The sequence below is a fragment of the Diadema antillarum genome, unplaced genomic scaffold (genome assembly GCF_040938485.1).
Source record: "Diadema antillarum isolate AM-2024a unplaced genomic scaffold, OU_Dant_1.0 scf00000214, whole genome shotgun sequence".
Taxonomy (NCBI): domain Eukaryota; kingdom Metazoa; phylum Echinodermata; class Echinoidea; order Diadematoida; family Diadematidae; genus Diadema; species Diadema antillarum.
The window spans coordinates 763,600-780,340 of record NW_027271103.1 but is presented as its reverse complement, the minus strand read 5'-3'; the positions used below and the strand labels follow the sequence as shown (position 1 = coordinate 780,340).

Genomic DNA, 16,741 nt, shown 5'->3' with positions numbered 1-16,741 from the left:
CTATGCAATGCCCGCAGTTATTTTCTTGAAACTTAGTGTAGACATGTACTACTGCATAAAGATTCTCCAGAGAGAGTTTCATGTCATAAGGTCAAAGGTCAGAAGGTCAAAGGTTAGGTGAAAATGTTGCAATATCACTTAATCGCAAATGGTTCAATGTATCTTCATGGAACTTGGTACATATGCATGTACTGACTGGCAGGGATTATCTAGGGAATTTAGGGGTCATAGGTCAATAGTCAGGGGGTCAAAGGTCAAAGACAACTCCTCAAAATGTTACTATTTCCCTCATATACTAGTATATGCAATGATTGCATTATTAGTTTTAAGATTTAATATATGTACATGTATTACTTAATGGAGATTCTCTTGGAAATTTTCAGCCAGAAGGTCAAAGGTTAAGGGTCAAAGGTTAGGTTTAAATGTAAAAAAATATATATATTTTGTACTGTAATTACACTCTGTCTTCATACCTTGAAAATTATACTCAATGCATAAACTTATAATAAGGTCGGTCAGAAGTCCAGTAAAAGTTTTCAATTCCCCAAATATGTGTACCTGCACTCTTTAATATTTATTTATTATTTCAATATTTTGCCACTTATGTGAAACTGTCATCACACATTGTGAAGACATAGTACTATACACCTATTGGGAGAATCATGCATTATGGCGGAGGCATCAGTCGCCGTAGCGACATTTCTAGTTAACATTGGCATCACTGCAGTACAGTATTAGGATATTTGGGAGGAAATGACACCATTGTACTGAACTTTTGTTAACATATACAGATCATGTGGCACTGGAATTCAAGCTTTTTTGACATTTTTAGTGAGAAAAAAAGGAAGGAAAATGACACACGAATGACTGAAATTCAGGTTAGTTTCCATAAATATCACTTTTATTAAACAGGAATTGATGCTACAGCATGTAACAATCACATTTGGAAAATGCAACTCTTGTATACAAATGCAGACATGTACATTTTTCTGGACGGAATCATGCCGTACTTTAGCGATAGAATTATACACAATATTTTGATTCTGCAATATATTAGTATCAGAATATTGGGGAGGGTAACATGCAAGTTAGATCTTAATTTGTTTTTGGATATTTTATAGCTGTATGGGATGGTCATCAAATATATAGAATCTTTGGGAAACAGTTAAGTGCTGTGGGAAATAGGTACATTATTCTAATGATAATTCATACGTTTTGAGTACCCTGAAAATGTGATGTATGATCAAGGATTAGTGTAGAGATGTACATAAATGGCAATGCCTCTCCTTTATACCAATCAGATGAATGTAGTCATCAAAATTTGGCCCTGTTTAGCAAATACTGTAAAATTGGACATTTTCGCACATTTCGCGCAACCAGAACCTAGCGCAAATATAAAAGCACGCGAAAATTTGTGCTTGTCATGTGTTCCAGTAGTTGATGTCTTGATTCAGCGGAATTAAAAACACGTGAAACTCTTCTTACCCTGCCGATTGCGAAAAATTAGTCATGCGAAAATATCCACTTTTACAGTATTTCGTATCAGTACAAAAGTATACGAGAATGTCCACGTGGACATGGAGAAAACTGATGTACACTTTAATATTCTATGGATCTTTCCCACTGTCATCTAACATGCCTGTATATTTATAATGTTCCTCTTCATTACGCATATGTGGGAAGGAATAGTGTAGTCAGCAACAACAGTATGCTCTCTGCAATTTAAAAAAAAATCATCACATTAGCAGGCAATAGCAAAACATCGAAATGTGCTAAGTTTGTGGAGTTTCCCCTTCACTAAAAATTTGTAGATTTTGCAATAGAAATCAATACATATCTTATTTGATAACAATTGACCTCATATGAACTCATGAAATGTCAAGATCAGTATCCACTGAAGGGAAGCCATGTGATAGGTATGACCATGGAGTTGTACATGTACCTCCATGGTATGATTGGGACAGTTATGTATTCATACAGGCAGCATCTCATGGGCTTTAATGGATACAAAGGGAAATATCTAATAGTCACTTATATTTTTTTTTTTTTTTTCCTTGTGAAGCCAGATAACAATGAATAAATTAATTTGAAACAATGAGAAGAACAGTAAAACAAGACTGCGGAAGAGGAATTTATAGTCCACTGGCAATTACATACTCTTACACCAGAAATTTTTGCATGCATGAAACTTCTATAATTTCGGGAAGACCCGTGATTCGCGATGAAAATACCTTGTCACGTAAAAGGTTGCCGCCTTCAATTAACGAATGAGTCTGGTTTTATCTGCTACCTGAAACATTGGGAATAACCCAATTGTTTGAATATCCTCCAACAGTAATTTCAATAAAAATATGTGACATCTCATTATATCTAACAAATAATAACGCTTCAACATTTTGTACTTTTTGTAAGTTTTGTATAATATATCGTTTTATATGTTAATAATATATTTTTGTATCCACCACAGTGCCATACATGTCAAAAACATTTTTAATGGTTTGAAAGTTTTTTAAGGTATGTTGCCTATTTTTTCCCATGTGACATTCTATTAAAGTACAGCCAAATAATAAAAATTGACGCATTGGTGTTTGATTGGGATCTGTATGTGATGAGCACGAGAATATGATGTACAAATGTATGTGACTTGACACTTGCATGTACATTGTATGACAAAAACACAATTCATTGAACAGTCTTAAAATTTGTATGTACTGGTACATACACTGGTGACTAAGACCTGCCTCAAGGAAAGTCCTATTAATGACCTACCTTTTTTCATGCTTCTAAGGTAGATCCTGCTTGTGGTACTTAAGTACAATGGAGGCTTGTTACAAAGAACCCTGATATAACAAACTCTTGTTATGCTTGCCCAAAAGATCAGTTTCATTGTATTTTTTGTTTTTCAATGAATCTGCTCTGTCAAAACATATAAAGGGGACAAAGGGGGAAAAACTATGATGAGACTTGAAATGAAGTAACTGGTACAGTGATAAGTCCTGTGGTGGTTTGAGATGGTAAGCACTGGGCTAAAAGGTCATACCATCACTGAATCCAAATGCCAAAAGTCCTACTCTGACATCAAACACTACCCCATGCCTGAGGTGTTGCTTGTTATGCAAATGCAGCACTAGCATGACTGAGATGACAATCACCTCATACTTTGACAATCATAGTTTCTGTCATCAGCGTAATGGTGGTTGGGAATGGCCACATCATAGCTCATCCATTATTGCTCCTCCAGCACCACAGTCTACACATGAACAAGGAACTCACACACTCATTCCCGAGTGTACAGTACATGTAGCAAGAAACGAGGAAGAAATACATGGCAGCTCAATGTTGTTAAAGCAGTCAAAGAGCTATCCTGAACCAGGCTTGCTGCCATTTGTCTCCTCTGTCGCCCCTTCTTCCCCCAGCATCCCAAATGACTTGAGCACCTTGTGCTGGCGTGTGCCCTTCAGCCGCTTCAGGTCGGCAGCGTACTGCTGCTCTCGGATCAGGTCACTTCGCTGCTTCTCCAGCTCCTCCTTGTGGCTATGCAGCGCCCTCGAGCGGTGGATCAGGTTCAGGAGCTCGTGACGCAGCTTGCGGTTCTCTTCCTTGATGCGGGAGGTGTGCTCACTAAGACAATGCATGGCCTCCTGCAATTGACAGTGGTATTCAAAAGAAAAAACATTAAATAAGAGATGAGGAAACATATATATGAACAGTGATGCCTTGTGAAAGAAAATGTAAAACTTCTAAATAGGAGGAATCACATTCAAAGAAAATAATAAGTGGGAAAAAAAAGGAATCTTCTCAGGAAAGAGAAGTTTTGAAGTGTAGAAAGAAAACAACAACCTCAGAGAAATTGAGAAGGTAATATAAAAAAGAAAGATTAAAGAGTACAAAGGAGATTGAGAACAAAAATTTTTGAAAGGCAGAAGTTACAGTCGTGCTTCTTGGGAGAAATTTTAATTAACACACAATGGTCATCGTGGATCACCTATGTGTGTACATTTTAGCCACTTTTGAATGCAGGGCCTAGGGGACTTGATTCCTCTAAATGGGCTATGAATCAAAATCTAGTTCAGTATTTTTTCTTGATCAGAATCAGTATATACTCTGTACAGTGGAAACTCGATATAACGAGATGGTCGGGACCGAGTCATTTTCCTCGTTATATCCGATATCTCGTTATATCAGTAGGCATAAAAGAAGGCATAAAATAGAGACATTAATTTGCACATGTGGGACTACCCATCATATTTCAATGAATACTGATAACTTGATATTGTCTGTGAGGGAATTACTCACCTTTATGGGTAAGAAGATGTTTTTCGCCAAGGAAATCCATTATCAAGAATGTGTTACTTATTAATTGTAGATGTTTGAATTTGTAAATTTATATAGCTTGCGATTGTATCAAGATTGTCTGTGGATTGGTATTTGGTTATCGTATGGGTGTGTGTTGTGTGGAAAGCTTGAATATGGTCTGCACAATGCTGTGCGTGTTTGTGACACATTCTGTATGTACATTATGACTGCGTGTGTGTGAAGACGGGGAATTCCCTATTATAAAGTAGAAGGCCAATCACAGCATCAGATTGCCTCACACCTGCTAAACGTCATGATGATGTCATGTATACATATGGCCGTCCCTCCACATTTTCTGCATGTATCAGTGTGCGTGCACACACACACTTCACACGTACAATATGCAGTGCTAGCTGGAGTGCACTGAAGAAAATGATTATGTGTATACAAGACAGTTTTTGGCGCATCAAGCTTTACAATCTCGGAAGATGACAGCACAGGCGAAGTAAAGCTTTACCGAAGGCATTTTGCTTTACCTCGCTATAGCAGGTTTGATTTACTATGTTTTTCTTTGTTTGGAAGTCACAAAATTTATCTCGTTATAGCAGTTATTTCGTTATAGCCGATCTCGCTATAAGAGTAGCATTTTACATAGACTTGTGTGGAAGGAAATTTGGGACCGAGAAAATTTCCTCGTTATAACCGATATCTCGTTATAGCAGTGTTCGTTATACCGAGTTTCCCCTGTATTGTCATATGACTCAACCATGTTCACAAATAATCACCCCTTCCTAAACAATATCCAGCATACATGCCTTGTACGGTCATTAGGGAACAGCTTGTGATGGACCTACTATGGATAATAAGCACTGTTGTAATGTTTTGCAGAGGTTGAGCAGAGAGCATGATATACTTTTGTAAATTGACTGGAAGAGAGAGACAGAGAGAGAGAAAAAAAATATATATATATTAGAATATATAAATATATATATATATATATACAGTATTCATCGCATAATCGGGCATCTGATAATCGGGAACCTCGCTTAAATGACATACGCTTCCCAGAAACATTTCCAATGCACGTTATTTTCACTGGATAATCGGGCGGGGACCTCTGATAAACGGGACAATTTTTCTTCAAGCGATCTTTGATTTTGTTGATACATGTATCTAGTCCTAATTCCTCGTATCTGAGTGTTTCAACTTTCAATACACTGTGATCTGTGCGTATGTCACAATCTTCCTCAGTTGTGAATGAGCTAGAGGGTCGCGCCGAGGGGTAGCGTGGTAGTGTATTCATGTACATGTACAGTACGTCAGTATGCATGTGTGTGTGTGCACTACATGTACATGTCGTATGCTGTTTAATAGTGTATGGTGAGTGCTCATCGCGAAATCGGGCACCTCGCTTAAAGGGGCCGTGTTTGCTACTCCCAACCTGTCCCGATTATGCGATGAATACTGTATATATATATATGGGTCAGAATTTTGAACGATGTACAATTGAGCCAAAACAAGGCAAAATTTTAATAAAATGTAGGAAATTCTCCAAATCATTCATCTTACCTGAAAGAGTATAACTCAAGCTTTAATATGAACCCAATTATACTAGGATTTTCCCAGAGGAACAAGTTTTTATTCACCGCTGAAGTTTACCATGTCCAGAGCAGCGAACGTCCGTGAGGAATAGTACTGCACATACATTTGAATACCATTTAACATAGTTTCTAAAGATCTGATTCAGTTCAAAATCCTAACGAAATATCTTAAGGGACATGTGTACGTGATTGCAGAATATTAAGCTTGTACTCTTAACCTGTACGTAATGGTAGACAACTGATGATTTAACTAAATTCGTCATTTCTGTGGAAATATTGCTCTTCCACTAAACACTTTCTCCACTTTACGCGCATTTTACAGAAACTCAATATTTTCACCTCTTATTTCACTATCCCATACTTTAATCCTCACTCCCAAATAATAATATACCTTTTTAAGATGTATCTCATCTGGGCAGTCTCTATAACCCAACAAACATAGCATAGTTTTCATCACGGAGGTTCGCATGTAGCTCACGGACGTTCGGAACAAACAAGATATTGAACAATGCAGCTCTCTTGAGTTGGAAACGCATTCTACTCACAACAAACAGCAATTTCATGTCGAGAACAAACTCCTCTGCAAAATCCTGAATAGATATTACCAATTCTTGATTATATAAGCTTATTTATCTTCTCATACTGGGGAATCCAAAAAAAAAAAAAATTTTTTTCCATCTCTCGTAAATGAACGTACAAACGTACGTGTAATCTCAGTGACGTAGTCCATCCTTGAGAACGAATATATTTATCAAAATTTCGTTATCATGAAGTAAATATTCAGGTCCTAAAGTTGTTATATAAAGTCTACAATGCAAAATTTGCTTTTTATATAACGAACACAGTCACAGCTAAAATTGTGACAAAGAATTAATATAGAAAAACAACAGAAATGTGCTCCGTTATAGAAATACGAAGTTCAGCTGGGGAGGGCAAACGAATACGTTAGGAAGAAATCCCTCTGTGTTTGCTCCTTGTGTTACACACTGTTACCGAGGAGAATTTGTGTTATTATATTAGTCAGAAATGATAATTGGTTCGATACTGCGAAGTTTCGTCATAACAAGTCCATAATAAGTCCATATAACGTAGATGGATGTTTGTGACTTCGATATTATACAATATGGTTTGTTATAACAAACCTTTTGTAGCGCGTCATTTCGGAGGCTCGTTATTCATACAGTTTGTCAATACGAAAATTGATAGAGTTCGTATAATTATGAAGCTTTTTTATTCGGTAAATGATAGGAATCTCCGAAGGTTAACCGAAAGGCTTATTAATTGGAACATGAAAAATTATGTTCGCTTATCCAAATGTGGAGAAAACAAGTTAACAACTAAAATCCTCCAATTTCAAAACCTCATAATAACCGTTTTCTCCTTAACGAATATTAGGCCCATTCCACTTTTAGAAGAACGGACCTAAAAATAATGATCCTTAATATCTATTTTTCGAAGAACATTTCTAATGACAAACCTCCTGAATTAACTACATTTTTTTTTTCATTTTTGAATAACAAACCTTTGGACATCGGAGTAACAAATCTTTGGAAGAGCGAACGTATCAAAGTGCAATCTTAAACCTATTCTCAATCATTACTTTTTTTAACATGTGTTTTCAAAGTAAGCACAAATGCACAAACAAATTGACGATCTCTCTGTCTCTTAAATGTGAAATGAAAAAAAAAATCTTGGAAAAAATTACAAATGAATATTGCTTTTCATTAATGAGTATAAAACAACATCATGTGATGATAAGCGGAGGATTTTTGTGTTTTCGTCAGACAATAATTGTATACTGCCTGATTTTTGTTCGCTTGTGACGGCATTTCGATGAATAAAAAACATAAACAAACAAACAAAAACTTCTCCAGAGGAATTTGGTATAACGGGAGTGCACTGGCAATTCTTTTCTCTGTGTGTTGGAGCTCGATCCCTTCTCTGTTTCTCAGTCATTTTCATTCAACTGCTTCCACGTCCTTATGAAACTTTTCCGTTTCTTATTCAACACATGCTCATTACAGACTTCTTCCGTCATTATCCTGAATGTGATTGCGTAGCACTTTTCGGATTTGTTTTGGTTTGTTTTGTTTTGTTTTTTGTTTTCTATTTGGTCGCAGCATGTTCAGGCTATTGAGGGAATGAGAGAAAAATCGTCATGAAGAGAAAAATAAGAATGAATTAAGGCATTTAATATCAGGACAATTACAGCGAACGTCCGTTATGGAGACCAAAACTGGATGTGTTCTGTTTGAGACGGCAGCTACCATACTCAAAAGATAAACACTTAGAGCACCTATCATTAAAAAGTGGCACTGATCCTCCTTCTCCTACTATGTAATCCATTGACTTATTCAACCAACGAACATCCGTGAAAAAAACATTTTCCGTTTGTTATTACAGGTAAATTGAGTGCTGAACGCTATTCACTTTCGGGTATGAGCGGCTCGGTGATTTGGTAATATTTTCAACTAACATTAATCTTATGTGCAGTGATATATTTGTAATTGTCAGAAATTTCCTTTCTCGGACAGAACGTCCGTGAGCGAAACTTTCAGAACCTGTAACAGTACAAATTGCCTCCAGAACCTCAATAGAAAGAAATTTAAACGCACAGAAATTACAGATTACGCAAAATTCCATTTTCCTATAACTTTGTTTTAAGTGTTTAGCTGTTTTTTGTATAATTAGAGGGAAAACAAGCGTAAAATTGTGAGTAAATTTTCAATTGTTTGTTCATCATGATCACATAACACCTTAAAAATTCTGAAACTACTGCTCTAAACTCATTTTCTACTTTGTAAAACTTTATTTGTTGCTATTCGAGCCAACAGTTTTAAAGAATACAGGACACTTTCGGGACAAGTTATCCCTATCGGAGGGATTGCATACGTCACGGACGTTCTCTGGAATTATCACGGACGTTCGTTCTACTACTAGGGTCATGTTCCAGGACGGATAACTAATCGGCAGAGAGTACCTAGCCTTCCTAAGTCTTTCAAAAATTTGAAAAGGTATTGTCAATGCAAATTATAAGAAATTTGACATCCTTACAACATATGTATTGCTCAGAGGGGGATCAGGAGGTGAATTTACAGAGAAAATATTAATTATATGCTTGGTTTTTGGTGAATTGCATGGTCCAAAAACTGCGGACGAACCTCAGCCCGCTCCAAAAATGGCATGCAGCTCCTCGGCTAGAGAGCCAAAGGTAAAATGCACCTTCGCCATCAAAGCAAGATGGTGTCCCCCTCGAAAACGTTTTAATCATCACGGACGTTCTTTTTTTCTTGGAGGTTCGTCTAAAAATATAATTTCGGTTCCTATTTGACAAAGGATGGACAGAAACTCAAAACAAACATATCATCGTGTTGCTAGATCTTAGTTGATTACGACTCAGAACAATATCGCCAATAACGTTTCATGGGCTACGATCTTTTTTAGAAAATAGCGGAAGCACGTCCGTGACGAAAACTGAGTATAATTTTGCATAAAAGAATATTACGTCCCATGTACAGCCAGCAGACGTACAATTTTTGCAGGATACGTTCATTAGGTGGAACACCAAATTTTCGTATACGTTACAGTTTGGACAACAAAGTAGAATTTGCAGCAGCGATAGAAATAAAAGCATCACGGACGTTCGTCTGTTTAGGACTTTGATATTTTAATTGTTCTCTGTAATTTTATACGTGCTCATAAAGTTCTTATAATTTTGTGGTACATACCCATGATATGTCAGATCCAGAACATGGTCAGATATTAGATGCCACGTACCATTAAAAATGCACATCATTAATTTGAAAAACAAAAATTATCGCGAAAATAGCGTTTTTACCGTATTTTTACGCGTTAAGTCCTTGTGAAAAGAAAAATATCAGGCAAAAGTCAACCAAACCATATATTTCCTGAAAGGAAATTTACCAATGTTTGAGATGACATGAAAATATCTGGTTTCTTAGATCATCCTGGCGTGTTCTAAAGAATGTCATAAGGTACGAAAATTGGCAATTGTACATCGTTCAAAATTCTCACCCATATATTAGACAAGCATGTTCATTAATGTTCAGGAAACCTCCCAAGCCTCAAAATCACTCTCATTGGTCCCTGCTGGATGGGTTAGCTGAGTGTGATCCTACCTTGTTAGCCTGACGGGCAACCTCCTGGATCCTGGCCTCGGAGTCCTGCTGAAAGTGGCGCTTCTCTGTCAGGAACTGGGTCTTCAGCTTCTGAATGGTCTCTGTGTGCTGTCCCCTCATCCGTAGCACCTCCTTCTCCAGCTCGCGGATCTTGTTCACTTGCTCTTGTTGCAGTTTCTGAAAAAAAAAGAAGAAGAAGAAGAAAAGTTTGAATGTGTCATTTCAATCAGAGCATGAAACAATCTACATTAAGATGTCATCACTTTGGTGGTTTCTGCACCCCAATGTTTTTCATTGAAAAATAAAGTTGGCAACAGATATTAACGGTTTCTCATGGGCCATCTTCAGCCATACCTCCATTGTGAAATGAATTTTGCCTAATGATCGAAATTTTACCTGTCCTCACAAATTATATTCAAATAGTGTACAGTGTGTCTGACTTTCCCTCACCAGCCTGCCAGAATCTTCTCACACCTCCCCAGGTTATATACAATACATGCAGGGCTCGCATTTGTAAAGGCAATCACAGTGGAGACTGAAAATGGGGGTAATAAAGAAGTCTAAGTAAAAGATAAAGAACTATCCTTGTAGCCATTGTAGGCCCAATTGGATTGTTATCTATAGAACAAAAGATGAAGCTGAAATGCTGCAGGAATGGTCATGTAACAACAAATGTATATTGGGATAAAGTGTGTGTGTATTCTGACCTTAAAATCATCTAGCTCCTCCAGCTCCTTCCTAGTTTTAGCAAGTTCTGCCTCTCTTGCCATCAGAATATCTTGTAGCTCTGCAAAGAAATACACACAGTTTGAGCTTTAGAACAAGCCACTACACATGTCACACTCATATATAACATTTCAAATCAAATGAGACATCACTTTAAACATTGGGAAATATTTCTATTCACTGTAAATAACAAGGAAATTTGAAGTATGTTTAATGCACTTGCAGTAAAAGTTTTCCTTGCAAATGGACTGAGAAGTAAAAGAAAAAACATGAAAAATTGTACAAAGACAATGTATATAATTCACCAAGATGCTTCCTGCTTTTAAACGTCATGGCCGTGATGTCTTCAACAGTAACAAGCTTATTTCAGTTTCACCTAGCTATCAATCATGAAAATGAACAATATGTTACAGCTAGATGTAATCTCACATTATTCATACACAAGCACTCAAAAGAAAGTAAAAAAAAAAAAATCCACAACATACATTTGACTGTCAGGTACTTTCGTGTGATACATATTGTTCTGATGTTGAGTGCCATATTATGATGGAAATTTCTTGACCAGGATTGCTTACAACATAGTCATTAACTGAAGTATCAAGTTTCAGTTGTCAAAGAACATACCCTGCTTTTTTTCATCAAAGTCCTTCAGCATCTTTTCTTTCTCTTCCTGGATGTTGCGGATCTCCTGCTGGTTTTGGTCACTGAGAGTCACAATGGTCGACTGACGTTTGTGAGCCTTCTTGGACATGTAGGACATGTACTCATGCTGCAGGCAATATCAAGTAGAATTCAGCAAATGAAACATGGATTAAATTGTGGCTACGATAGTCAATATTGTGGTGTGGGACTCCATTATAACAAGTTTCTTATAGTTCACATGAGGAAATTCTGCAATACAGATACTTGAAACCATATGTTTCCTGTTTCATAACTCTTTCTAAAAGAGTAACTGGTTGACTTAATCTTTGAACATGTCCACAGAGTAGGTGTTGATAATGACATGATCTTTCTGCTATATCAATACGAAATAAAATCGCAATCATTTGGAAGGTTGGGTATTTGTGCATTCAATATAAGAACAGGGTACCAATTCCAAATCTAGTTATTTCTAGATTTGAAATCACGATGTGCATAGAATGAATGTTATAAGATTACAGTCATAAATCACACTTACACTTTCTATCCTAGTCTGCTGAGCTTCTTGCTGTAACCACTCATTTTCTTTTCGACTAAAATGGTCAACAGGTCAAGGAAGAAAAGCTGTAACAAGGATATAATGCATGTGGAATGTTGCATCAATAACCCCCTCCAAGACATCACTGGCTAATAAATACTGTAAGGAACTTTCTTTGTTTAGGCCAACTACTGCATGAAGAAAGGTTTCTATTCAAAGTTATCTTTCACGTGTCTAGTGTGATACATTAAAAAAAAAAAAAATTATCGACAGCTAATTTTGGTTACATATGATGCTGAATTTGGGAAACCCCAGAAAGTCATGACATTTCACATATCACTTACTTCTTCATCATGAAAGCAAACGATAGTAAATAATGGTGCACACACTAACAAAACATATGCTTGGAGTACAATTCCACATTACATGTATTTCCAAGTTGGCTTCAATGGCTTGAGTAAAATAAGACATAATGATACCAGTATAAGAAAAATCAGATGTGAAATAAGAATGATATATGGAAGTTTTGCAAATTGTTCACAAAATTGCCTTGAAAATGAAATCACTACAATGTTTCTTTTGTATTAAATTATTGTGTAGTCTTGTAATTAATTTGCAACAACAACCTTTAGAGGAAAATAGCTCGCAGTTGCTTACTAATGCATTTTGTGCATATGGGCAAGTCCAAGATAAGGTCCCCTCAGAAGGCAAAATTTCATCTTTGCTCAATATTGACATGTTTGGTATCATTTTGAAGCTTATGAGTTGAAGTTTTGATTTCCATGGAGGAAAAAATTATATTACGTAAATTTATGCAAATTTCAAGGGCTTCATTTGCATAAATGTGAAACACAGCGTTACGTATGGGACATTTATAAAAATTCATATTAATTCAAAGGAAAGCAAATGATATTTGATTAATATGTGGACATAAGAAGTTCATCAAATAGTTTAACTTGGTATGAAAATTTAGGGATTATGCAAATTATTATGCAAATTAGCTCGTGTCCTATCATGAGATGTCCCATACGTAACAAATTGAGGTCATTTTTTTAGGTTTTTTCTGAAATTGCTAAGGTTATATTAATGCCCTTTTGGAAAGTTCTAATTTATTGTTTAGAGAAATTAAATACCACAGAAAAAAGAAAAAACAGTAAAAGGAATATTTTTTATAAGGCATTGAAATAATGTTACGTATGGGACAAATGCGTTACGTATGGGACATCCTCATACATAATGCATGTGAATGCATGTAGCTAGCTGGGGAGGTCTCTCAGTACACAAATGGTCAATCATCCTGAAGAAAGCATCCCAACATTGTCGCTACTTTTTGAGTTATAGACACTTTAAACAATACATGTACTTGACTGAACAATTTTCAGAAAGGGGGAGGGGAAAATGGCAAAATACACAATGAAAAAACAGCATTAAAGGGATGGTATAGTTTTTTGTAGAAATGGGGATTCAGTTTTCAACATTTAATGAGATGATTGGAAACCAATTATATGAATTACTAAAGAGCATACAATCCTAAGACTAGAGGAATTCAAAGTTTAGTGATGGAGATCCAATTTGAAATGGTTGTGATATAAATATTTAAAAAGAATATAAAGTAAAATGATTTTTTTTTTAATTGCAAGTGATACACAAATTGTCCTTATTCAGGTTTCAATAATAGCCACGACAAAATTCATGGGTATACATACTGAGGTGTGACTCGAATCAATGACCTGACTGCTAGGCAGACATCATATATCTACTCGATCACTGGGGTTCCACGCAGCAGGTATTACTTATTTATAAAAATTAATATTTCTTGTGTCAAGTTGTTTTTTATTGAAACGAAATGGCAAACTGCCCTTCATCAATGGAAGTAAACACTTTAAACTATTCAATTTTTCAGTAGTAACTATCCTGATAAAAATAGGGCATACCCCATACTCAGGTTGGTCATGAAAATATAGAATATGATTAAATATGATTATGATGGTAAATATTTGGGGAATATTGTTCCCTTGTCAATCTGGATCAGTATTTGAGTAGTTTCAACTGATTCCATTTCAATAATTATGCAAAAATTTGTTTATGGGTATTTTGCAAAATTATTTTGCAAAACACCCATAAATGTGTCTCTCCACACACTAAACGAATGGGGGACAAAGGGCATGCATACTCAGGTTGGTCATAAAAATATAAAAATATGATTGAATATGATTAGGATGGTGAATATTTGGGGAATATTGTTTCCTTGACAATCTGGATCAGTATTTGAGTAGTTTCAACTGATTTTACTTCAATAATTATGCAAAACACACATAAACATGGTTCTTCACACACTAAATGAATGGGGGACAAACCGTCCCATACGTAACTGTCCCATACGTAACACGTCATGTCTGTCTTTAATTAGAACCTGTAATTAGAGCTTTTCACCCAATGACACGAAACTTACCTGTGATAATCTTGAGTGTTGTGACTTTCATCACAGTGAGTTACAAGTTATAGAATGAAATACTTTCAGAGAGTTTTGAGGTTGAAAAAAATGTTCAAAAAAACAAAATTTTTCTGGTCCCATACGTAACGGCACATATTTTCTCTTCTAGAATATAATTGTGAAGGTCATTTTTCTCCATTTTTTGCATGATTATACTTCTCCTAGATATCAATCACCATGATAAAGTTTGATATGATCAAAAGCCATTAACACTATTTTTCAGGTCATAAAAGTCTCTGAATGTCCCATACGTAACGCGCGTGTTATCTTGGACTTGCCCATATGTGCACATAAGTTCGTTTTATTGATTTAATGAAATCCTTCTAGCAAGTACACACATAATATGTGAGCACCATATCATGGTGCTCACATATGCCCATACAGTGAACATTCTTCAAGGCCAAAGCAGCACTTTACTGGAAGAAGAACAAGAATCATCGACCCAAAACATGATTTCACAAATATTTTTATGTGCACACAAATAGGAGAGCTGAGTGTACTCCATGGAAACATGCCAACTCTCAAAGTTTGATACAATAATTTTCTTATTTTTGGCCTGATTTTCTTATTTTATGTGTAATTCTTATGAAATTCTTTTCACTATTTACCATGGTAGGTCAACTTGAACACAGTACATTGTATTTTATGGAATGACACTTTAAAATCAAGCTTTAAACATATAAAAGAATGCATTCCTTTCATAATCACATAAATCACTGACAAAATAAAAGGATACAGTTCTTCCACTTTCTTCTTTAAATTTGCCAGCTCATCTGTCAGAGTTTCCAGTCTACAAGGAGGAGAGAAGAAAGAGAGGGGAAATTGCTCAAGAAAAAGTATACCATTGACACATCAATATGGCTCTTTGAAAATAAAAAAATAAGTATTTGTTTGCTTCAGCTGAACTCCTGACACTCCATTACAAACATAAAATCAAACACTATATAGACACTTCTATTATGAATTGTGCATCCTAAAACAAGTTGCACTTCATTTACATGTATGTTTCTGTTCAGAGCTCAAACAAGCAAGTAATTAAGGAATTACTTTGCTTCTCCACATGATTCCCTATGAGAAAAATTCTAGGTGGCATTATTTTGTGATATTTATTTCAAATTTAAAAATCATGATTCATATTCACCAAACAGGTATATCAATACATTGCTGGACCAAATTGTGTCAAAAGTGCATGGAATATTTCCCAACATGTGTCAATAAATCCCTCACACTTGTTTTTTGATAGCACTAAATTACATAAAGTGCTATTTGAGTCTTGATATGTTCACTGTCATGACTCATACATTGATAGTTCAACATATGGTTGTAATTGGTTGAATCAGTTCTAGATTAGTAGAAGTACAGTCTACTAATATTTCTCAAAGTGCATTTAATGTGGTATAGATCTTAACGCACACCATGATAATAGTGACCATGTGTTATTGTATTGAGTGACAAATTGACAATGTTGAATTTCAAAGGCTTCAGCTTTGGCAAATTTCGATGCAGTTTGGTTCAGTGAAACTTATTAGACATCCGCTTTGATATGAAATGTCTTTAACATCAAGACTGTCTATTGAATTGTCACTCATTAGGTACATTGTAGCCGTATAGTAATAGTAGGGTCCATTCACAATTAAGTTTGACAAATCGCAAATTGTCCTTCCTTCAATTGATCAAGGAAATTCACTGGCACTGGTTTCTGGGCATTGCCAACTCGTAGTCATAGTAAATTTACTCGTACATTGGCAATGTACAGTACGTGACAAGACTGGACTGTCTTCTATAGTTTACTTGGTTCTGTACTAACCCCGTCGCGGGGCGCTTTGTCCGTATGGGGTCGCTGCTGCGGTTAGTTCTGTACATGTATGTAATCATATCTATCATTCATTTTGTCCGCTGTGGCGGTGTAGTCAGTCACCCAGTAAACACTTCCTATAAAGGAAGACGATGAAGACCAAGAATAAGATCAAACTTACTCCTTTTTCAAGATGAGTTCCTTTTCAGTCGGTTCTGGTGGCTCAACAGGTCCCTCTCCGTCCGATTTCTTCTTTTTCCCCTTTTTTCCCTTTCCTTTTTTAGGAGGCATTGTTAGTGGTGTTGAAGTTAATGAAGAATCGCTTTCTGAACAGGTGGGATGTTATTGTTTTTGCTATTCAGAGTGAGCAGCACACAAATTGCCCCCAAATAATTCACAGATGCTCTAACATAATACTAGAGATCTGCCAAGACCAGCAGGCAACAGCAGACACTGTGTAACGTTAGGCCTACGACTACTAGTACTAGTACGAGTAGGTTGCCTATTAAGTAC

General features: G+C 36.0%; 1 protein-coding gene across 1 annotated transcript; it reads right to left on the bottom strand.

Moving 5' to 3' along the window:
- Positions 1–3,359: 3,359 nt before the first annotated feature.
- On the bottom strand, positions 3,360–16,532 carry LOC139724443 (coiled-coil domain-containing protein 166-like). The gene is made up of 7 exons (XM_071635585.1): positions 16,410–16,532; positions 15,170–15,223; positions 11,940–11,994; positions 11,387–11,531; positions 10,744–10,823; positions 10,037–10,213; positions 3,360–3,641 (listed from the first exon to the last, which is right to left on the bottom strand). Exons 1-7 carry the CDS (start codon positions 16,517–16,519, stop codon positions 3,360–3,362), a joined length of 903 nt encoding a protein of 300 aa, XP_071491686.1. The 5' UTR covers positions 16,520–16,532.
- Positions 16,533–16,741: the final 209 nt, after the last annotated feature.

What these genes read in the sequence shown, in the direction of transcription:
- LOC139724443 (XM_071635585.1), bottom strand. Translation starts at nt 16,519, where the DNA reads ATGCCTCCTAAAAAAGGAAAGGGAAAAAAGGGGAAAAAGAAGAAATCG. An exon ending in AAGAAGAAAGTGGAAGAACT is followed by an intron (nt 11,995 to 15,169) that starts GTATCCTTTTAT and finishes TGACCATTTTAG; the next exon opens with TCGAAAAGAAAATGAGTGGT. An exon ending in TTGCCCGTCAGGCTAACAAG is followed by an intron (nt 3,642 to 10,036) that starts GTAGGATCACAC and finishes TGTCAATTGCAG; the next exon opens with GAGGCCATGCATTGTCTTAG.